The sequence below is a fragment of the Chlorocebus sabaeus genome, chromosome 22 (assembly GCF_047675955.1).
Source record: "Chlorocebus sabaeus isolate Y175 chromosome 22, mChlSab1.0.hap1, whole genome shotgun sequence".
In the NCBI taxonomy this organism is placed as follows: domain Eukaryota; kingdom Metazoa; phylum Chordata; class Mammalia; order Primates; family Cercopithecidae; genus Chlorocebus; species Chlorocebus sabaeus.
This window is the reverse complement of record NC_132925.1, coordinates 48,368,191-48,392,051: the sequence shown is the minus strand read 5'-3', so window position 1 is coordinate 48,392,051 and position 23,861 is coordinate 48,368,191. Positions and strand designations below refer to the sequence as shown.

Here is a 23,861-nt window from a genome sequence, read left to right as displayed (position 1 = left end):
GGTTCCCCTATGTGTTTGGGTCTGTTCCTGGGCTTTCTCATCTGTCCCATTAGTCTTGATGACCATAGATTTATATGTGTTCTCATCTCCTTTTCCTTCTGGTCTGAGCTTGGCATTGAGCTGAATGTTTTATGTAGCGTTGCTAATTTCCTCTTTTCAGTGCCCTAGAAGGCAGGTGCTGTTGCCCTCATGTAACAGGTGAGGTTACTGAGGCTCAGACTGTGGGCTTTTGTTTAAGAGCAGGGTCTCTTAAAAAAGCCCACCCTCCACCCTGTGCTGAGATTAAGAGCTGACTGGAGGGAGCCTTGAGTGTGTTATGGCATCAATGTCATGGTGACTTTAGTCCTCTTCTACCTGTGTTCTCAGTTAGCAGAGGCGGGGAATAAGAGACCCTTACCTTATTACTACATATAACTGGCAACGGGCCTGCCATCTATATTTAGCCACCACTTCTGGTTGCTGGGAAGAGGCAGTCACACAAAGAACAACCCCTGCCTTCTAGGAGCTTCCGGAACCTTCCCAAATCTCTGTAGCATGTTCAGGTCCACATGTGGCAGCTCAGATACAGTCTCCTCTTAATGCTTATCTCCTTTATTTGATTTCATAGTTAAAGGAAAAGATTCAGAGGGAAAAAAGAAAATCCAGAGGAGACATAAGAAGCCCCCTGCAGAAGAAGAGGCAGACCCCACGCTGACAGGCCTAAGGAAGCAGAGCGCTTTCTCCATCCAACTGGCCGTCATGCCGCTCCTTGCCGGTACCCACTCCTTGCCCTGTTCCCAGCAGCTCCAGCTTGCCAGAATGGCCATAAGCGGATGCTCCTAATGACAACCCTGCTGTGTGCCACCTCATTTCATCTCACAGCCACCTCAGGAAACTCAGGGGAATTGGCTCCATAGTACAGGGGGAAACGAAGACCCAGAGAGGGTAGCTACATTGCCTGAGATCACACAGCTAGGAAATGTGAAGTCTGGACCTGAACCCAGCTCTATTTGATTCCAAACTCCAAGGAAGCCTATGGGAATATTAAATGTCATCATTGTGTTTGCTAAGAAGATGCTGCTTTTAATAAATACTTTCCTACAGATTTTTACAAAAACATCTAGTAAAGGGAATGAGGAAAGGGAACCCTTTTTGACTGAGCCCCTCTGGGTGCAGGCACCTCCCATATGACACATCACTTCTCAGACCAAATTCTGAGCCACTCAGCCAACCTGTGGTGTGGTGGCTGTGGTGGTTACCATTGTTACCATTTTTTTCAGTGAGGAAAAGAACTCAAAGAGGTTAAGTAACTTTCCTAAGGCCACATAACTCAGTGGCCAACAGGGATTTAATTCTTTTGCTTTATAAGGTCTACCACAATTTATGAACTAGATTTTATACATATTGGTAAATCTTAACTAAATATTATATCAGTATGTTTTGATGATGGAAATCTCAGCATATATTTTGGTAAAATTATATTGCTTTGTTCCAAAAAAGAGTAATATGGGGTGAGCTCCCCCGCTTTTTTTTCTTTTTAGAGAAAATTCAGACTTTGTTCATTTTTTTGGCCATCACGTGTCTTGTGCGCCCTCTCCTGGCTACTCTGCAGAAGCGCGTGCGTTGGTCTTTTCTGAACTGGGACCAGTGTTCATAGAGGAGGGGGTGAAACCCCCATAAGTCAGAGCTGCCAGTTCACTTCCACAGGTGCCAGTCATCATCCTCCTCATGCGCTTTTGGGTTGGTGTCAATTCATTGTGAGAAAGTGCTATTAACTTTTCAGTTTGCACTTTTTTTTTTTTTTTTTTGAGATAGGGTCTTGCTCTCTCACCCAGGCTGGAGTGTAAGTGACACAATCAGAGCTCACTCTAGCCTGAAGCAAGCCCCTGCCTCTGCCGCCCGCATAGCTGAGACTACAGGTGCACACTACCACACCTGGCTATTATTATTATTATTATTTTGTATTTTCTGTAGAGACAAGGTCTTGCTATGTTGTCCAGGCTGGTCTCAAACTCCTGGACACAAGTAATCCTTCTGCCTCTGGCTCTCAACGTTCTAGAATTACAGGTGTGAGCTGCCGCACGTGGCAGTTTGCAGTTTTAAATGACTTTTTGAAAATCATACTTCACCTACAGCTGGTCCTTCCTGACCACCTTCACTTTCTCGTAGCATCAGAACCTTCTTGAGAAGTGACAGTGCCAGAGAGTAAACTTAAAGAGCGTCTTCCCCCGCCCCATTCTCCAGCCTGACACTCCAGCATACCTGTTGCACACAGTGACTTTGAGCAAACGCCTTTGCTAGCTGCTTCCTCTGTCCTAGAGTCCCAAGGAGGAACCCATGATCCTCCTAGGGGAGTGTACCATGGGACCTGCCCCACTTTGGATTTTACTGTGAGAGGAAAGAGAAGTTCAACTGTCTTGGCCTGCCTGGCGTGACTGTTTCCAGCAGAATGAAGCCAGGACATAGTCCCCTCTCTCTTTTTTTTTTTTTTTTTTTTTTTTTTTTTGAGATGGAGTCTTGCTCTGTTGCCCAGGCTGGAGTGCAGTGGTATGATCTCGGCTCACTACAACCTCTGCCCCCTGGGTTTAAGCAATTCTCTTGCCTCAACCTCCAGAGTAGCTGGGATTACAGGTGCGTGCCACCACGCCAGGCTAATTTTTGTATTTTTAGTAGAGATGGGGTTTCACCATGTTAGCCAGGCTGGTCTTGAACTCCTGACCTCGTGATCCGCCCGCCTCAGCCTCCCAAAGTGCAGAGATTACAGACGTGAGCTACCGCGCCTGACCTAGCCTCCCCTCTCTTTAACCTGTACCGTCATGGCTGTACAATGCAGGGGTTCATATGTAAGAGCTTTGGTGACAAAAACACTTTGATCATGGCTCAGTCACTTACCAACAAGTTACCTGCTTTCTCTGAGTCTCACTTTCCTCCTCTATGAAATGGGGGTGATCACTCCTACCTCAGAGCATTGTTTTAAGGATCATAGGAGCTGATGTGTGTAAATTGCTTAGCACAGTGGGACCCAGAGGGTGCTGGTGTGGAGGCAGCAGCTGCCTCCTGCGGCCATGTGTGTGGGCCGCTCCATTATACCCTGACACAGCCTATGGTCGTCAACAGAGCACAGGTCGGCTCAGCAGGCCAGTTGTATGTCTGGTTTTGCCAGAAAATAATAGCATAAGATTATTTATTGTAAACTCAGCATAATTATTTTTGGTAATCATCTTCAATTTCAAATTAGGCCATAGATCATGTATTATTAGTAAATATTGGTTGGTTAGTAACCTAGTAAGATTCTAGAAAGATTCTGTGTCTGGCAGTGAACTCTTATTTTAAAAGGATAGTATTGCATAGCGGAGGGGCCCCACTTAGCCCCACAGAACTGGTTTGGATGCTGGTTCCACAGCGTATTGGCTAAGAGACCTTGGATGATTGCGTCAGAACTCTGGGCCTCAGTTTCCCCATCTGTAATGTGGCAATGACAGCAGCCAGACAAGGTTAAGGATGAAATGACATTAGCACATGTTGGGACTGGCTGTAGCAGGAGCACAAACATTCCCTTGCACTGTTCCACTCTTACTCGACCAGGGCTCTTAACTCAGGGGACTTGTGTCTGCTGGGGACATTTGGCAGCGTGTGGAGGCATTTTGGTTGTCACGACTGAGAGTGGGGTGCCACTGGCATCTGGTAAGATACTGTTAAACATGCCACAATGCATAGGACTGTCCCCTGAGCAAAGAATGGCCTGCCCCAACTGTCGGCACTATGGAGGCTGTGAGCCCCCAGCCTGGAATTCTGTTCTGGTACATGTCTCCCTGACTCTGATGATTTGAGCACTTTTTAAAATTTGTATTTTTGCACTGGGGATTCCTTCTACCTTGAGTAGTCTTTTTTTTTTTTTTTTTTTTTTTGAGACGGAGTTTCACTCTTGTTGCCCAGGCTGGAGTGCAAAGGTGTGATCTCAGCTCACTGCAACCTCCGTCTGCCGGATTCAAGTGATTCTCCTGCCTCAGCCTCCCAAGTAGCTGGGATTACAGGCATGCGCTACCATGTCCGGCTGATTTTGTATTTTCAGTAGAGACAAGGTTTCTCCATTTTGGTCAGGCTGGTCTCGAACTCCTGACCTCAGGTGATCCGCCCCCCTCGGCTTCCCAAAGTGCTGGGATTATAGGCGTGAGCCACCACGCCTGGCCCAGGATGCTTTTTCTATAAAAGGGATCCATGTATTTCACCAGTCAGAGATGTACTAGGTAGGGGGAAAAAAAAAAAAAAAAAACCCTCAAGTTTTGGAGGCAGGATTGACCTGGGTTTGAATCCCAGATCTGACTCTTCGTCATGTGATAAGTTAGAGTCTCCGAGGCTCAATTTCATCTGCAAAATGGGGATAGATACCTCCTTCCTTGGGGTTAAAAGCTTAAGAAAGATGATGTATGAGATAGTGCTCAAAAAGATCAGTCTATTCCTTTCAACATGCCTGTAAATGCATTTCTAGGGCATGTAAAAGCCAAGTCACTCACATTGAGAAAGAGTAGGCGCTTCTAAAACAAGTCATGGGCCAAGTGTGCTCAGCCTGGGCGACAGAGTGAGACTCCTCCTCAAAAAAAAAAAAAGAAAAAGTATTCTGACAGCTACCTATATGCCTTGCAATGGCTCCATTCACCCACCCTTTTCATGAGGCGCACTAGTGCAAAACCATCCTGGTGGGAGGTGTGCACGCTTGTATTTGGCTCAGATGTGCCTGTTGTGTTCTCCATCAATATCTGTATTTTCCTCATCAGATCACAACAGGTGAAGCAACCCACTGAGTACCAAATGTACACACTGGCATGATATGTCCTTGACGGGAGAACTGCACGGAGCACTCCATCCAATAGCCTTCCTGCAGCAATGGCCAGGCTCTCTGCTGACCCATACAGGAGCCCATAGCCACATGAGGGTACTGGGCATTTGGAATGTGGCTTGTGTGGAGAAGGAAGTGCATTTTATATTTTATTTAATTTTAATTAGTTACAATTCAAGTAGCTACCTATGGCCCATAGCTACCATAGTGGATAGCACAACAGGTCTAGAATGTTGGTTCTCAAGTTACCTGGAGAGCTATTAAACCTCCCATTGTGGAGGCCACACCCCAGACCAATGAAATCAGACTGTCTGGGAGTGGCACCCACACATAGGTGTTCCTGTTGTGTCCCAGATGATTCAGGAAATGCTTGTATTACTTATTAACAGATGTGATCAAGATTAAGTCACACACATTCAATTCTAGAGAATTTTCTCAGTTTGAGAAACTAGCACAGAACATGCTGCCCGTGGGTGTTTCCTGATTTTTTCTTTCTTTTTTTAATTAAAGTTTTCCCTTTTGGGTTGTGATTTTATCATTGGCTCATCTCAGGTTGCTTGATCCTTCTGTGCTTGTCTTGGGGCTGTCATGAGGAAAGGTCTAATGCTGGGTGTATTTCCCCCCAGGATGGCAAACTGTCATGAGTCGTGGCAGTGAGAAGTCTGCCAACATTTTAGATTGCCTTTTGACTTTAAAAACAGAAGTTCCAATCATGACCGAGGAGCAAAAGCAGGATTTAAATCCCCTGACCATAAAGATCAAGTGTGCTTCCTGCCTTCCGTCACAGCCTGTGCCCATTCAGGAACTAGAGGTAAGAATGAGCCGGACACATGGAGTTTAGAGCTCCTCCCCTTCTACCCACCTGCCCGTCATATGCCATCACTAGTCCTCCCGATGGCACCAAATGAGAAATGTGGTTATCACCTGCATTCCACCATTTAGGATCCCACAGTGATATACAAAAGAGATGGGGTTCCTGGGATTAGGTGTGACCAATCCTGAGGTCTCCTACTACGCCGCAGGTGCTCTTCAAATGCAGGTCATGAGCCTCCCTTCAGGAGCCCCCAGGCTTCGCTGTTCCCGTGGCAGTTACAAGCAGGATGCTTGCTCATTGTTAACCAACCAGGTTCAGTACTGCTGTTTATTCTGTGAGTTCTTTGTTCCCTCTCCCGGTTGGATCCCTGTCTCCTGAATTCTCTCCCTTTATTTGCTGTCTGGTTTTGCTGGAGTGCATCCTCTAGTAGCTTCTCGAGAAAAGGTCAATGGGAGATTTATTTTTGAGATCTCATATGTCTGCAGATATATTTTTTCTACCTTTTTTTATCCTTACACATGACTGGTAGTTTGGTTGTGTATAGAATTCTAGGCTAAAAATCATTTGCCTTCAGAGTTTTGAAGGCATTGTTCTATCGTCTTTTATTTTCATACAAGTTGAACCTTTGTATGCGACCTGTTTTTTGTTTCTCCAAGTGCTTATAAAATCTTTTTTGTCTCCTTTTTTATTTTATTTATTTATTTGAGGCAGAATTTCGCTCTTGTTGCCCAGGCTGGAGTGCAAGGGCGCAATCTCAGCTCACTGCAACCTCCGCCTCCTGGGTTCAAGCAATTCTTCTGCCTCAACCTCCCGAGTAGCTGGGATTACAGGCATGCACCACCACGCCCGGCTAATTTTGTATTTTTAGTAGAGACAGCATTTCTCCATGTTGGTCAAGCTGGTCTCGAACTCCCGACCTCAGGTGATCCTCCTGCCTCAGCCTCCCTAGTAGCTGAGACTGCAGGTGCACACCACCACACCCAGCTAATTTTTATATTTTTTGTAGAGACAGGGTTTTGCCATGTTGCCCAGGCTGGTCCTGAACTCCTGGGATCAAGTGATCCTCCTGCCTTAGCCTCCCGAAGTGCTAGGATTACAGGTGTAAGCCACAGTGCCAGCCCTTTTTGTCTTCTGAAACTGCTTAATTGTGTGTCTTAGTGTGAGTATGTCCATATACATATGTCATACTTTTACTTTAAAATATAGATTCACAGAAAGTTGCAAAGACAGTACAGAGAGGTCCCATGTATCCTTTACCCAATTTCCTCAGTAATTAGGTGTTTCATAACTATAGCACAACATCAAAATCAGCACATTGACATTGGTCTAATGTGTATATAGGTCTGTGCCATTTTATTGTACATGTATGTAACTGTCACAGCACTTGAGATGTAGAAATAATCTATTGTCACAAAGATCTCCTTCATGCTACCCTTTTATAGTCACAACAACCCCCTAATACCCACCATCCCTAACCACTAATTTGCTCTCTATCTCTATACTTTTGTCAATATGAAAATGTTATTGTTAAGGATTGAATTGTGTCCCCCCCAAAAAATTGTATGTTGAACTCCTAACGCCCAGTATCTCAGAATGTGGTCTTATTTGGAAAGAGGGTCTTTGCAGAAGTAATCAAGTTGAAATGAGGTCATTAGGGTATCCTTATGAAAAGGGGGAAATTGGACCCAGAGACAGACACACATAGAGGGAAGACTATGCAAAGTGACACACGGAGAACGCCACGTGGAAAGTGGATGCTGCCACATGCCAGGGGACATCTGGGGCCACCAGAAGCTGGAAGAGGCAAGGAAGGACCTTCTCGAGCACCTTCCAAGGAAACGCGGCCCTGCCAATAGCTTAATTTCTGACTTCTAGCCCTCAGAACAGGGAGACAATAAATTTCTGTCATTCTAAGCCCCCCCAGTTTATGGTGCTTCGTAGGAAACTGGCGTGGTTATATAAATGAAAACATCCAGCATGTGACCTTTTGAGACTGGCCTTCTCCCCTACTGCAGCGTAATGCCCTTGCATGTAGTTTGGTCATGTTTCTTTATTTACTCTGTCTTTTAATTGACATATTTAGACCATTATATTTAGAGTAAATGTTGATATATTAAGAGCTTAAGTCTACCATTTTAATTTTTGTTTTCTGTCTGTTCCTTCTGTTTTTTTGTTTCTCATGGTTTTTATTCCTGCTTTCTTGTGGGTTACTTGACCAATTTTTAGAATTCCATTTTGATTTATCTATAGTATTTTTGAATTTACATCTCTTGGTATAGATTTTTAGTGGCACTCTGGGTATTGTATTACGCATACATAACTTTTCACAATCTATTGGTATCAATATTTTACCAGTTTAAGTGAAATATAGACACTTTACCTGCCTTCAAACCCCTTTAGTTTTCCTAAATATTTCCTCTACATAGATTGATAACCACATGAGATGATGTTATACTTTTTGCTTCAACTGTCAAACATAAACCTAGAAAACTCAAGGGTTGAAGGAAAGTATATATGTTTACCCATGGTTCTACTTATTTCATTATCCTTTCTTCCTTTCTAATGTTGCAAGACTTCTTTTGTCATTTCCCTTCCGTTTCAAGAACTTCCTTTAGCCTTTCTTGTAGGATAAATCTGCTGAAAACAAATTCTTTTAGTTGTTCTTTGTCTCAGGGTGTTTTTATTTTTCCTTCATTCTGGAAGTATAGTTTCACTAGATATAGAATTGGTATAGAATGGGTTTTTTTGTTTTTTTTTTTTCTTTTGAGACAGAGTCTGGCTCTGTTATCCAGGCTGGAGTGCAGTGGCGTGATCTTGGCCCACTGCAACCTCTGCCTCCCTGGTTCAAGTGATTCGCCTGCCTCAGCCTCCTGAGTAGCTGGGATTATAGGCACACACTATCATGCCTGGCTAATTTTTGTATTTTTAGTAGAAATGGGATTTCACCATGTTAGCCAGGCTAGTCTTAAACTCCTGACCTCAGGTGATCCATGCACCTCAGCCTCCCAAAGTGCTGGGGTTACAGGTGTGAGCCACTGCACCTGGCCGGATTTTTTTTTTTAACACTTGAAAAATGTTATACCACTTTCTTCTTACCACTACAGTTTCTGATGGGAAATCTGCTGTCATTCAAATTGCTTTTGTCCCCTATAGGTAAGATGGCATTTATCTCTTGCAGCTTTCAAGATTTTCTTTCTTTGCCATTAATTTACAGAAGTTTGACTGTGACATGTCTTGGTGTGGATTTCTTTGTGTTTCTCCTATTTGGGGTTCTCTCAGCTCTTTGAATCTACAGGCTTATGTATTTTGCCAATTTTGAGAAAATTTTAGTCATTATTTATTGGAATACTTTTCAGCACCACCTTTTGTCTCCTCCCCTCCTGAAACTCCAATGACATGAATATTAGTTCTTTTGTTTTAGTCCCACAGGGTCCTGAAGTTCTGATTTTGATGTTTGTGTCTTTTTTCCACTGTGTTGTTCAGATTGGGTAATTTCTTTTTTTCTTTTTGTCTTGAGACAGAGCCTTCATCTGTCGCCCAGGCTGGATGCAGTGGCACGATCTCGGCTCACTGCAAGCTCTGCCTCCCGGGTTCACGCCATTCTCCTGCCTCAGCCTCCAGAGTAGCTGGGACTACAGGCGCCCACCACCATGCCCGGCTAATTTTTTTGTATTTTCAGTAGAGATGGGGTTTCACCATGTTAGCCAGGATGGTCTCGATCTCCTGACCTTGTGATCCTCTTGCCTTGGCCTCCCAAAGTGTTGGGATTATAGGCGTAAGCCACTGTGCCTGGCCCAGATTGGGTAATTTCTATTGTTTTATCTTCAGGTTTACAGATTCTTTCCTCTGTACATTCCATTCTGCTATTGAATCCATCGAGTTTTTTATTGCAGTTATTGTATTTTTCAGTTCTAAGATTTCCATTTTTTGTTTGTTTGTTTGTTTGTTTGTTTTTGAGATGGAGTCTCACTCTATCGCCCAGTGCAATGGTGCCATCTTGGCCCACTGCAACCTCCGCCTCCTGGGTTCAAGCAGTTCTCTGTCTCAGCCTCCCAAGTAGCTGGGATTACAGGCACCCGTCAACATGCCTGGCTAATTTTTGTATTTTTAGTAGATAACGGGGTTTCACTATCTTGGCCAGGCTGGTCTTGAACTCCTGACCTCGTGATCCACCCACCTTGGCCTCCAAAAGTGCTGGGTTTACAGGTGTGAGCCACCTCACCCAGCCTGTTTACTTTCTTTTTAAGAGATGGGGTCTTGTCTTGCTCTGTCACCCAGGCTGGAGTACAATGGCACTGTCATGGTTCACTGCAAAGTTGAACTCCTGAGCTCAAGTGACCCTGCCACCTCAGCCTCCTGAGCAGCTGGGACTAAAGGCATGCACCACCACACCTTGGTTATTCTTTATATCTCCTGTTTCTTTGCTGAGAAACTGTTTTTTTCATTTGTTTCAAGCATGTTCATTACTGCTTCAAATTCCTTGTCAGATAATTCCAAGATCAGTGTCATCTCAGTGTTGGTGTCTGTTCATTGGTTTTTCCCATTCAAGTTGATTTTTCTGGTATGACAAGTGATTTTTTAAAAATTGTATCTTGAATATATCGAGTATGACACCACGAGACTGGATCTTATTTAAATCTTATGTTTAAGCTGGGCGCTGGAGAATCACTTGAGCCCAGGAGTTTAAGACCGGCCTGGGCAACACACTGTGACCCCTTCTTAATTTTTTTTTTAATTAGCTGGATGTGGTGGCATACACCTGTAGCCCAGCTATTCAGGAGGCTGGGCTGAGAGGATGGCTTGAGCCTGGGAGCTGAGGCTGCAGTGAGCTATGATTGCACCACTGCACTCCAGCCTGGATGACAGAGACCCTGTCTTTCCAAAAAAAAAAAAAAAAGAAGAAGAAGAAAAGAAAGAAAGAAAAAAAATGTATGTGTAGCAGGCCTTCTCCAACACCAAACTGCATGTGTAGCAGGCCTGTGGAAGGGAAGATGAGAGAGAGACCATCTCAATACTGCCAGGTGAGACTCCAGGTTCCCCACTTGGTCACTGTACCCTGTGGGTAGGGATATCTTGTTACTGCTCTTGTGGACTTCACTGGCCCATGATGGGAGGCTTCATTTCCATTGAGTGTTGGGGAAAGTCCTGGCTCCCTACCAGGTCTTTTCTGACACCACCCCAGTGAGGCAAGGAGCACCGAGTTAAAGTCACTGAGGATAGAAGTCCAGGCTTCCCATGCAGCCTTCGTTTCTGGGGTGGGGCATGATTTTTTCCATGGTGTGTGTCTGGAGTAGGGAAGTTATTTGCCTAAAAGTTTCCTGTTCTGCTGGGTTGTTCCTTTCTTGGTCTTTGATCTGGAGAGAGCAGACTTTTCTTGGGGATTTTTCTGCCTACTCTCACTGGTATTTCTGGATACTGCCTTCTCCAGCACCCAGTCCAGAATATATGAGGTATATAGAAGACCCAGGGTCCCATGTTCCCTAAACACCTTTCCTGTACTTTTCAAAGTCTTTGTTTTTTTATATACAACCTGCAGAGTTGTAAAGCTGTACTCAGTAGAACTAGAAGTGTGTCTATTCCATCTTGATCCAGAACAGGAACTCTGTAAGTGTATTTTTACCCGTGAAGCTGGGGATTCAGTGGGCCATTTCAACCTAGAAGCCCACGTCCTTCAGCACTGGGAAATTGTCTTAAATTATTTCATCGATTATTTCTTCATTTTCTTCCCCTCTCTTTTTGGGACTCTGTTATCTAGATGCTGACTCTCCTGGGCTTTCCTTTTCTTCTTTTTTTTTTCTTAAGACGGAGTCTTGCTGTGTCGTCCAGGCTGGAGTGCAGTGGCACGATCTCAGCTCACTGCAACCTCCGCCTCCCAGGTTCAAGCAATTCTCCTGTCTCAGCTTCCCGAGCAGCTGGGATTACAGGTGCCTGGCACCACGCCCAGCTATCTTCTGCTTGTTTTTATTGTTCTTTCTCTCCTAATTGATCCTTTTTCTAGGAAATGTTCAGAAACGAGTGAACAGAGTGGGCCTGAGAATACCATCCTTAAAAAGTCCTGTTTGCAGAGTTGACCCAGGTTGGCATATGGGAACTTGCATTTTGAGAGGGTTCCCCGCACTCCCCGTCAAGAATGGCTCACTGTGCCTAATTGGCTTTTGCAAACAGTATTGTTTGTGCTGAACACCCGTTTTCCCTTTGGGAGGCTGAGATTTTTTTTTCTTCTATTTATTTATTTATTTATTATACTTTAAGTTCTAGGGTACATGTGCACAACGTGCAGGTTTGTTACATATGTATACATGTGCCATGTTGGTGTGCTGCACCCATTAACTTGTCATTTACATTAGCTGTATCTCCTAATGCTATCCCTCCCCCCTCCCCCCACCCCACGACAGGCCCCAGTGTGTGATGTTCCCTTTCCTGTGTCCAAGTGTTCTCATTGTTCAATTCCCACCTATGAGTGAGAACATGAGGTGTTTGGTTTTCTGTCCTTGCGATAGTTTGCAGGATACAAAATCAATATGCAAAAATCACAAGCATTCCTATACACCAGTAACAGACAGAGAGCCAAATCATGAGTGAACTCCTATTCACAATTGCTTCAAAGAGAATAAAATACCTAGGAATCTAACTTACAAGGGATGTGAAGGACCTCTTCAAGGAGAACGACATACCACTGCTCAACGAAATAAAAGAGGACACAAACAAATGGGAGGCTGAGATTTTCATACACGCTAGGCAGGGGGTGCTGTGTGACCAGGCCTCAGGAAAAGCCCTAGACACTGAGTCCCTCATGGGCTTCCCCAGTGGACAGTGTTTCACACGTTGTTGCACTGCATCATGGAGGAGTTGAGCCGAGTGCCCTGTGTGTATCCCGTGGGAGAGGGCTTCGGCAACTTGTGCCTGCCCCCTTTGTTGATTGCTTTGTCTCTTTTGCTGTAATAAATCACAAACACAAGTGCGCTGTACCCATGCTGAGTTCTATGAGTTCTAGTGAATCACTGAACTTGAGGGTCTCGGGGGCTCGGGTCACAGTACTTCCAGCCTGCTTCATGGGCACTGTCATCACATGTGTAGTCCACTTCCTTTACGTTGATCTTCATGTTTGTTTCACTCCACCTTCCATGTCACATGTTTTCCTTCACTGTCTGTTAATCCCCTGGCCCATTGCTCATGGCTGAGAGAGCACAGACCTAAAAGGTGAGCTTTGGGTACACGGTGGGCTTCTCAGCTTTGAGCTTCACCATCGGGTGATCTGAGTGGGGCGTTGGTGGGAACCCCTGGGTCAGTATCTACAGGGCTTTCCTAGTTCCCTGCCTGGGGGGTCAAGGTCTAGCCTGCTGCATTCTGAATGCCCACAGACAGAAAGGAGCTGGGAATTTGCACTAAGCAGTGAGCATTTCATCACCTAATCTCCCTGTTTAGGAATGGCTCAGATGCCCTCAGCTATCCCCTATTCCAGAGACCCTCTGTTATTTTATTATTTTAAAACAATTTTTTCTGCAGTAAAATTGATGTTTATCTTTTGGGGTACAGGTCTATAAATTTAAAATTATGTATAGATCAGGCCACGTGTGGTGACTCACACCTGAAATCCCAGCATTTTGGGAGGCTGAGGGTGGATCATTTCAGGTCAGGAGTTTGAGACCAGCCTGGCCAACATGATGGAAACCACGTCTCTACTAAAAACACAAAAATTAGCTGGGCGTGGTGGTGCGTGCCTGTGATCTCAGCTCCTCAGGAGGCTGAAGCAGGAGAATTGCTTGAGCCTGGGAGGCAGAAGTTGCAGTGAGCCAAGATCATGCCATTGCACTCTAGCCTGAGCGATGAGAGAGAAATTCTGTCTCAGAAAAATAAAAATAAAATCATGCATAGATCAATATTATCACCACCACAGTTAGGATACAGTTCTGTCACCCCAGACCCCTCCTTTGTACTCGCCCTTCATAATCACTTTTGCTCCATACGCATAGCCTCTGACAGCCACTGATGTGTTCTTTATGACTATAGTTTTAACTCTGGAAGAATGTCATATAAATGGAGCTGTGTGTTTTGCAGCATCATGCAGCTGTAACCTTTGATTCAGCAGGTAACAATGTGCATGGCCTCTCCACTCACAGTAATGCCTTTCAGATTTAGCCAAGTGGTTGCGTCTATTGGTAGGTCTTTCCTTTTCATTGCTGAGTAGTATTCCATCACAAGGGTGTACCACAGTTTGTGCACCCATCAAAGGACATTTAGGTTGCTTCTAGTTTTTGGTAATAGAGCTGCTTAAAAATAGTGTACGCATGTTTTTATAGGAACATAAGTTTTCAATTATTTAGGGTAAATGCCAGCAAATGAAATTGCTCAGCTATATGTTAAGTATATGCCTGACTATAAAAAACTGCCAACCGTTTTCCAGTGTGGCTAGATCACTCCGCATTCTCACCAGCAGTGAACAAGGGTTCTAGTTGTTCCCTACCCTCTCCAGAGTGTGGTATTGTCAGTATTTTAATTTTAGCCATTCTAAGAACTTTGTATTGTTATCACATCATGGTTTTAATTTGTAGTTCCCTGATGGATAATGATGTTGAGCATCTTTTGATGTGTTTATTTGCCATTTTACATCCCATTTGGTGAAATTTCTGCTAGAGTTTTTGCTCATTTTTCAATTGGGTTGTTTACTGTCTTACTGCTGAGTTTTTGGGAGTTTTAAAAAATATATATTCTAGGCTGGGCACGGTGGCTCATGCCTGTAATCCCAGCACTTTGGGAGGCTGAGGCAGGCGGATCTCTTGAGGTCAGGAGTTCAAGACCAGCCTGGCCAACATGGTAAAACCCCATCTCTACTAAAAACACAAAAATTAGCCAGGCGTGGTGGCACACGCCTGTGCTCCCAGCTACTCAGGAGGCTGAGGCAGGAGAATTGCTTGAACCAGGGAGGTGGGATTGCAGTGAGCTGAGATTGAGCCACTGTACTCTAGCCTAGGCAATGGAGCGATATCCTGTCTCAGGAAAAAAAAAAAAAAAAAGAAAATTCCAGGATGGGCACAGTGGCTCACACCTGTTATCCTAGCAATTTGGGAGGCTGAGGCAGGATGATCACTTGAGCTCAGGAGTTCAAGATCAGCTTGGGCAACATGGTAAAACCCTGTCTCTACAAAAAAAAAAAAAAAAATAGTGGGGCATAGTAGCACACACTTGGAGTCCCAGCTACTAGGGAGGCTGAGGTGGGAGGATCAGCTTAGCCCAGGGAGGTTGGGGCTGCAGTGAGCCATGACTGTACCACCTCACTCCCGCCAGGGCAACAGAGTGAGACCCTGTCTCACCAAAAACATATATATAGAGATAATAAATATGTGTTTACACACACATTCTGGATTTAAGTCCTTTGTTGGATATATTATTTGCTAATATTTTCTCCCAGTCTATAGTTTGTCTTTTCGTTCTCTTTTATTTTTAACCCAATCTGTGACAAGCACATCTTTTCATTCTCTTTACAGTGTCTTTTGCAGAGCAAAATTTTTAATTTTGATGAAGTCCAAATTATACATTTTTTTTCATGTATGCATGTGTTTCTGTGTCACATCTAAGAACTCTTTGCCTAACCCCGGTCACAAGGATTTTTTTTCCATTTTCTTCTCAATGCTTTAATAGTTTTATAGTTTACATTTATATAGCTTTGATCAAGTTTTTCTTTTTTGAGACAGAGTCTCATTTGTTGCCCAGGCTCGTGTGCAGTGGTGCAGTTGTAGCTCGTTGAAGCCTCAAACCTCCTGGCCTCAAGCAGTCCTGTAGCAGCCTCCCAAAGTGCTGGGATTACAGGTGTGAGCCCCCAGCTTTTGATCAATTTTGAACGAATTTTTGTATATGGTGTGAGGTTTACATTGAAGTTCTCTTTCTTTTGCACTTTTGATAAACATACGTTAGCCATACTTATGTGGATCTGTTTCTGGATTCTCTTTTCTGATCCATGGGTCTGTGTCTGTCCGTTCAGCAACACAACACTGTCTTGCTTATAGTAGCTTTGTGGTAAGTCATAAAAATGGGTGAAGTGGTTCCTCCAACTTTAGTTTTCTTTTTCAACATTGTTTTAGCTCTTCCAGTTTCTTGGCTCCTCTATACAAATTTTAGAATCAGTTTATCAATATCTACAAAAAGTTGTGCTGGGATTTTGATTGGAATTGCATTACATTTGTAAATCTACAAAAGTTGTGCTGGGATTTTGATTGGAATTGCATTACATTTGTAAATCAGTGTGAGGAGAGTTAACATCTTTGCTATGTTGTCTTCCAATCTATGTATATAGTATATCTCTCCATTTACTTACATATTTTTTTTATCAGTGTTTTGAAGTTTTCAGGACCCCCTATTTACATTTTGCCTGGAGAGCAAACTAATAGACTTCTGCCAAGCCACTGCAGGGATATCTAGGGATCTGATTGCTTCTTAAGGAACTTGCACCAAGTCCTCTCTGCTCCAGCCTTCCTTTTTACTGCCAGCTCCAGAGATACTAGGTTTGCCATTCCCAAGTCTTTTGAGGGTTTTATAGAGAAAATCTGGTTGGTTCTCAGCTTCTCCATTGTGTGGTTTGTGTTTGGCTTTCTCAACTGTACCAAGGCTGTTACAAGTAAATAGAAATACAGTAGGTTTCACCTTGATTATATTCTTTCTTTACTTAAACTTCTCAAATATCCTTACTTTATATCTCTGATCATTCTAATATCTTATGCCTTGGTGCATCTGATTTCACTAGTAGTGCTTCTGTCTTTAGGTGTTTTGTGATTTTTACATGATCTCATGTTCAATGGAACTTTCTTGATGGGAATTCTTTGAGGCCTAGGTTGAAAGTGAGTATCTCCAGAGGTATTGTGTCTCTGCCCACTGCTCTGGGAGCACCGCCAATCCGGGATTATTTTAGAATAAATTCTCAGCTTCAGTGTAAAATAGTGCCTTTAGATTACGAATTCAGACCACAAGGCTTAATTTGTGATAATAAAATCTCAGCACCAAGGTCAAACTATGCAAATGTCCCTGCTGTCTGCCTCATCATAGCTTGGCTCATCCTTTCCATCCAGTTCTCCATGCTCTCTGAGGCTCTCTCCTGCCCAGAGTGTCCGTTTTCAGCTTGGCACCTGTGACTCTGCTAAAGGGGTCTGTGTCAACCCCCAGATGTATGTTTGGAAAACAGGAATTTCCTTTCTAAAAATCACTTCTCTGTAACTTTTCTGTGCCCAGCCTTAGGATAGGAACTAGAAGTACAGGTGTGAAAAAGGACACATGGCCTATCTTCATGGCACTCACATTTTGGGAGGAAAATAATGAACGAATGCTTTTTGAGTTAATTATTTTCAAGCCATGCCAGTCACCATCCCGGTGCATTCACGTGCATGATGTCTGCAGTCCTAGTAATGACCTTGCACAGTAGGGTCTCTCGTGGATATTTTGTGGATGAGGAAACTTGGGCTACAGGGACAGGCAATGAGCTTGGCACTGGGGTTTGAGCTCCTCATGCTGGGGCTGAGTGACTGTCCTGCTCTCTCGTAGAGGCTGTGCATGCCCGTGTACTGCAAGTACCAGTTCCATAAGACTCCAGTTCACAAGACCAAGGGGGAGCCCCATGGAACCCACGTTTATTTCCAGGACATCAACGTCATCTTCCTGGGGGCGCTGCATCCCAGTGACCTAAGAGAATACCTGGAGGGTCCCCCCATGGTGGTGGAAGTTCATGACCGGGACCGCAAGTCAGAGGAGTTTTCTCAGAAGCCCGTGCTGTTTGGGGAGGACCCCCTGGATTCATACCTCAACTTCCGGGCCCTCATCTCTCCCAGAGAGACAGAGAACAACCCCTTTGAGTCCCAGAACAAGATGTGGTACCCTTATGGGATCGCCCAGGTCAGTTTTGCTGACCTCCTCCTTGGCCACAAGTATTTGAACCTGGCCGTCCCCATCCACAGCTGTGAGGTTCAGCCCACACACTGCAGCCAGGACAGCAGGAGAAGGATGGCTGTGGGGCTTGGGGTCCCCAGAGATGGCCACCAGCATGGCCCAATGCCCATGGGCAACTACCTAGAGGCTGACTCCCAGCTCAAGTTGCGAGTGGACATCGCGGTGCCACTGAGGGCCGGGGCCAGAGCTGCCAATCCCGACCTCGGGGGCTCCCAGTTTGGCCGCATCATCTTCGTCTTTGACTTTAAGAAGGTCTCCCTGCTCCACAGCCTGCTGCAGGACATCACTATGATCAACGCTAAGGCCCTCGGCCTGGACTCCTACCCCGTCAGGACCCTGCAGCAGATCCTGTCGGCCTTCAAGATGCGTGTGCGGGTCCAGGAGCAGCAGTACCTGGATGTACTCACCGGCTTCCACCTGCTGGACGGGAAGACCCACCTTTTCATCCTGGAAGGCCTGGCCAACCAAGGCTTGAGGCAGCTGTGGGAGAACCACCAAAGCTGGTAGGTGGTTTGTTTTACATTTTACATAAAAATGATGGCATCTGGATGCCGAGGGAGTGGAGAGGTCTTTCAGAGTCAAGCCTAGGTTCAATGTCCTTGTCTGTGATCATTGTGAGGTACTTGCCAGGGTTTAGTCATTGGACTTGAAGACTCGATTGCCTTTGCTTGCAGGGAGGAATTCAGGAGTATCTAAGATGACTGAGGGGTCCAGGAGAGTGGCGCCTGTCTTCAGGGTTCTGAGCCAAGGGCTACTGTGGCTAACCAGGAGCAGAATATTCTGTATTAGATTTCAGCTTGCCCCAGGGAAGATCATTTTGAAGATGGAGGGGCTGCTTAGTTTGCAGGAAGTTACCCTTCTCTGAAGGCCTTCAGGGGACCTGGGGGCCACTCAGTGGGGACACTAGAGGTGAATAATTAAAGTGTCCAATTCTGGGCTGCAGCAGGTAGCCCCTTTGCAGTTCCTCCATTCTTTAGTTTTGATGACATGACACCTCTCCCTTCCTTTCACAATTTGCAGGTATACTAGTTTGGGTAGATAGGATTTCCCTCCTTTAGTCCAGAGGGCCCCCATCTGTCTTCAGAATTCAGATGCCCCAGGACCCACTTGTCTGCAGTAGGGAGTCCAGGAGTTGAGGCTGTCTGCCCAGAAGGGGACTGCACCTCTCCAGACCTGCCTTCCTGTGCTGATGGGCCCAGAGGCACCGGGAGAAGCTGGCCTTGTATCTATTATAAGCCCAGGAGAACTGAAAACATATTTCCACACAAGAGCTTGTACACACATGTTCATATCAGTGTTATGTATAATAGTCAAAAAGTGAAAACAGGCCAGGTGCAGTGGCTCACACCTGTAATCCCAGCACTTTGGGAGGCTAAGGCAATCCTGGAATCACTTGAGCCCAGGAGTTCAAGACCAGCCTGGGCAACATAGTGAGACCTTGTTACTACAAAAAAAAAAAAAAAATTAGCCAAGCATGGTAGCTCCTGCCTGTAATCCCAGCTACTTGGGTGGCCAAGGTGGGAGAACCCAGGAGGCAGAGGTTGCAGTGAGCCAAGATCACGCCACTGAATTCCAGCCTGGGTGACAGAGCCAGGCCCTGTCTCAGAAAAAAAAAAAAAAAAAAGTGGAAATAACCCAGATGTTTATCAACTGATAAACAAAAGATAATAAGTCCATAGAATAATTGAGCCATAAAAGGAAATGAAAGCCAGGCATGGTGGCTCACACCTGTTATCCCAGCACTTTGGGAGGCTGAGGCGGGGGGATTGTCTGAGGTCAGGAGTTCAAGACCAGCCTGGCCAACATGGTGAAACCCCATCTCTACTGAAAATAGAAAAACTTAGCCGAGCATGGTGGCACGTACCTGTAATCCCAGCTACTCAGGAGACTGAGGCAGGAGAATTGCTTGAACCCTGGAGGCAGATGTTGCAGTGAGCCAAGATCACGCCACTGCACTCCAGCTTGGGCAAGAAGAGCGAAACTCCGTCTCAAGAAAAAAAAAAAAAAAAAAGAAAGAAAGAAAGAAATGAAATACTGATACACATATCTCAACCTTGAAACGTTCTGCTAAGTCAAAGAAGCCAGACACAAAAAGGCACATATTGTATGACTCTGTGTTTGTGAAATGTCCTGAACTGGCAAATCCATAGAGATAGGTAGGCTGGTGGTTGCCAGGGATAACCACTCAGGGGAGGGCAGGAGAGAAGCGGGGAGCCACTGCCAGTGGGCACACGGTTGCCATCAGGGGTGTGGAGGATGTTCTAGAACTAGATAGTGTTTATAGCTGCACAACATTGTGAATGTAGTCTAAATCACTCATTCATGCGCTTTAAAAGGTTGAGTTTTATTCAAGACCAGCTTTGCCAACATGGTGAAACCCCATTTGTACTAAATATACAAAAATCAGCCAAGCGTGGTGGCAGGTGCCTGTATTCCCAGCTACTTGGGAGCCTGAGGCAGGAGAATCGCTTGAACCCGGGAGGTGGAGGTTGCAGTGAGCCAAGATCACGCCACTGCACTCCAGCCTGGGCGGCACAGCAAGATTCCGTCTCAAAAACAAAAAAAAAATGAGTTTTGTCATGTGTAGCAGAGAATGTGGCCTGGCCCAGGAACAGTCTGGGCTCTGCCCTTGGCTCCTGGGAGGCAATCTGAGTCACACCTAATAGGAGTGTCTTTGTTCAGGGAGGGGACTGGCCACGCCTGACAGTCACAGGATGGAGGCTGACCTTCCAGAAAGACCAACCGGGTGCTTCGGGATGGGGGCTTTGGGTCATGCAGAATCAGGAGACTGAGTTCAGCCATGTAGGCGGTCAGCCCGCCTGCCATACCTGTGCAGTGGCACCCCCTGGAAACTCTGGCCACCAGGGCTGGGGCGAGCTGCCTGGCTGCAGTGTGCTTGCACGCCGCCACTCACCAGTGCTAGGAGGGTAGCACATCCGGCCCCACAAGGAGAGGACAGTGGAAGCTTTGTGTCTGGAGCCGTCGTGGACTCTGCTCCATGTGTTTGTTCCCCTGGCAGATTTTAATCTGTATTCTTTCCCTGTAATCCAACTAACTATGAGTGTAGAACTCACTTTCAGTAAGTTCTGTGAGCCCTTCTAGCGTGTTATCAAACCAGAGGGCAGTCTCAGAAACCTCCTGAACTTGCAGTCGGCGTCAGAAGTAAGGGTGGTCTTGGGGACTGTGCCCTCAAACTTTGTGGTTTGGCTAATGCTGGGCAGATAGTATATGAATTACATCTCGAAAGCATTTTCCAGTGGCAGAAATAACATGAAGCATGCTCATTGAACCCCGTTGAATTAGGCTAGAAATAAAACACAGATCATTAACCAGAAAAAAGTTCATATGGAAGGAAATTAATAACCATACTTCCAAATAACTTGTGGGTCAAAAAGAAATCCTAATGGAAATTAGACATTTTTGAACTGAACAATAATGAAAATAATATATTAACTAAATTTGCAGGGTGGGCCGGGTGCAGTGGCTCACTGGATAGTGTTTATGGCTGCACAACATTGTGAATGTAGTCAAAATCACTCACAATCCCAGCACTTTGGGAGGCCAAGGTGGGCGGATCGCCTGAGGTTGGGAGTTTGAGACCAGCCTGGTCAACATGGTGAAACCCCATCTCTACTAAAAATACAAAAATTAGCTGGGGGTGGTGGCACACACATGTAATCCCAGCTACTCGGGAGGCTGAGGCAGGAGAATCTCCTGAACCCAGGAGGCAGAGATTGCAGTGAGCCAAGGTCATGCCACTGCACTCCAATCTGGACAACAGAGTGAGACTCTGTCTAAAAATAAATAAATAAATAAATAAAAATGTGCAGAGTGATATTGAAGCATTAGTCAGAAGAAAATGTATAGCCTTAAAATGCTTATTTGGAAATGAAAAATGTCTGAAAATTATTGAGACATAACTATAGTTGTTGCAGACATTGATATGTGTTTCAAATTATGCCAATATATTAAAAAATTTATAAGAAATTTAAAAAATAATACCAAAAATATGTTCAGATAAGATTTAATGTGGTATCGAATATAAAAATTCGTATAAAAATATCAAATTTTGAATACCATCTACATACGAAAACTAATTTTTAAAAATTGGAACACATTTAAAGTAAAATGTATGAAATTCCTGGGACTAAATTTGACAAAAAGATGTGAAAGACGTCCATCATGAATATTATACAACTTCAGGAAAAATTAAGGAAGACATAAATAAGTGGAGAGAGATACCATGTTCATGAATTTGAAGACTCAATATTCTAAAGGCTCAGTTATCTTCAGATTTGAACTGTAGATTCAGTGCACTTCCAGTTTTAAAAATTCCAACAGTTTTTAAAGTATGGACATTGATTTTAAAATTTTAAACTTTTGCATGTTAAGGTTCATACTTTTTTTTTTTTAATCAAAGTCCATACTTTAAAAGCTGTTGGAATTTTAAACCCTTTACAGCAACATGCAAAGGTCTTTTTTTTAAAAAAGATACCCTTGAATAAGAACAAGATAGAAGAACTTGCTGCACTAGATATCAAGACTCATGATAAAACTATAGTCATTAAGATAGTGTGGTGTTGGTTCAGAGATAGACAAGCAGACCTATGGAATATAATAGAGAATCCAGAAACAGACCTACACATAAGTGTTCATTTGCCGTATGACATATGTGATATTGCAAAATTGGTGGGGAATAAATATACTAAAAAACACTGAATGTTCTACTTCAAAAGGATGAATCTTACACAATGGGATGCTATTTCATACTCATTAGGATGGATAGAATCCAAAAGTCCAGTAATGATAAGCATTGGCGAGGATGTGGAGGAATCAGAAGTGTCCTTCTCTGCTGGGAGGAACGTAAGTGCAGCCACTTTGGAAAACACTCTGGCAGTTCCTCAAGTGATTAAACACAGAGTTCCCATATGACCCAGGAATATCACTCCTAGATCTGTGCCCAAGAAAATGAAAACATGTATATCCATACTAATGTGTGGATTATTGCTAATTAGTGTACTAAACTTGTACACTCATGTTTATAACAGCATTATTCATAATAGCCAAAAGATGGAAACAGCCCAAATGTCCATGAAGTGGTAAAAGGGTAAACAAATGATGGGATATGCATACACTGGAATTCTATTTGGACATAAAAAGGAATGAAACACTGACACATGCTACACTATGGATGAACCTTGAAAACATGCTGAGGAGAAGCGGCTGGCCACAAGATGTTGCATATGACATGATTCAATTTATGTGCAATGTCCAGAAGAGACCAATCTATCAGAAAGTAGATTAGTACAGGGGTCCCCAACCCCTGGGCCACGGACCTGTACCAGTCTCTGGCCTGTTAGGAACCGGGCTGCACAGCAGGAGGTCAGCAAGCTCTGCCTGAGCTTCGCCTCCTGACAGATCGGCAGCAGCATTAGATTCTCATAGGAGCGGGAACCTTTTTGTGAACTGTGCATGCGAGGGACCTAGGTTGCGCATGCTTTATGAGAATCTAATGCCTGATCATCTGAGGTGGAACAGTTTCATCCCGAAACCATCCCCCCAGCCCCATCCATGGAAAAATTGTCTTCCACGAAAGCAGTCCGTGGTGTCAAATAGGTTGGGGACCACTGGATTGGTAGATACTTAGTGGATCAGGGGTGGGGGCATTCAGGGGGTTGGGAGTATACAGAGTGATAGCTAAGGGGTGTGGGGTTTCTTTCTGAGGTGATGAGATGTTCTGAAATTGATGACGGTGGTAGTGGTTGCACTAAATAGATGAAAAACTATTGAATTATACTTTACAAATGGGTAAATTGTCTGCCATGTAAATTATATCTCAATTAAAAAGTAACTCTAGGCTGGGCACTGTGGCTCACGCCTGTAATCCCAGCACTTTGGGAGGCCAAAGTGGGCAATTACCCAAGGTCAGGAGTTCGAGACCAGCCTGGCCAACATGGTGAAAACCTGTCTCTACTAAAAATACAAAAATTAGCCAGGCGTGCTGGCACATTCCTGTAATCCCAGCTACTCAGGAGGCTGAGGCAGGAGAATTGCTTGAGCCCAGGAGACAGAGATTGTAGTGAGCCAAGATCGTGCCACTGCACTCCAGCCTGGCCAACAGAGAAAGACTCTGTCTCAAAAAAAATAAATAAGTAACTCTAGTGGACAAAAAAAGTTCAGTAGGGAAAGGATAAACTTTTCAATAAATGGTGTTGGGATAATTGTGTTCCATAGGAACAAAGGAAAGACATCCTTAATCCCTGGCAACCACTGCTATATCTGAAAATAGAACTGATTTTT

The 23,861-nt window shown here is 44.5% G+C and overlaps 1 protein-coding gene across 8 annotated transcripts in view; it reads left to right on the top strand.

Moving 5' to 3' along the window:
* Nucleotides 1–23,861, top strand: part of CFAP92 (cilia and flagella associated protein 92 (putative)) — an 81,627-nt gene that overhangs the window by 26,613 nt on the left and 31,153 nt on the right. For all 8 annotated transcript variants that reach the window (XM_073009811.1, XM_073009810.1, XM_073009809.1 and 5 more), the window contains 3 exons: nt 608–754; nt 5,443–5,627; nt 17,160–18,064. In XM_073009811.1, coding sequence (XP_072865912.1) covers nt 608–754; nt 5,443–5,627; nt 17,160–18,064 — 1,237 coding nt within the window. The remainder of the gene's footprint in view (nt 1–607; nt 755–5,442; nt 5,628–17,159; nt 18,065–23,861) is intronic.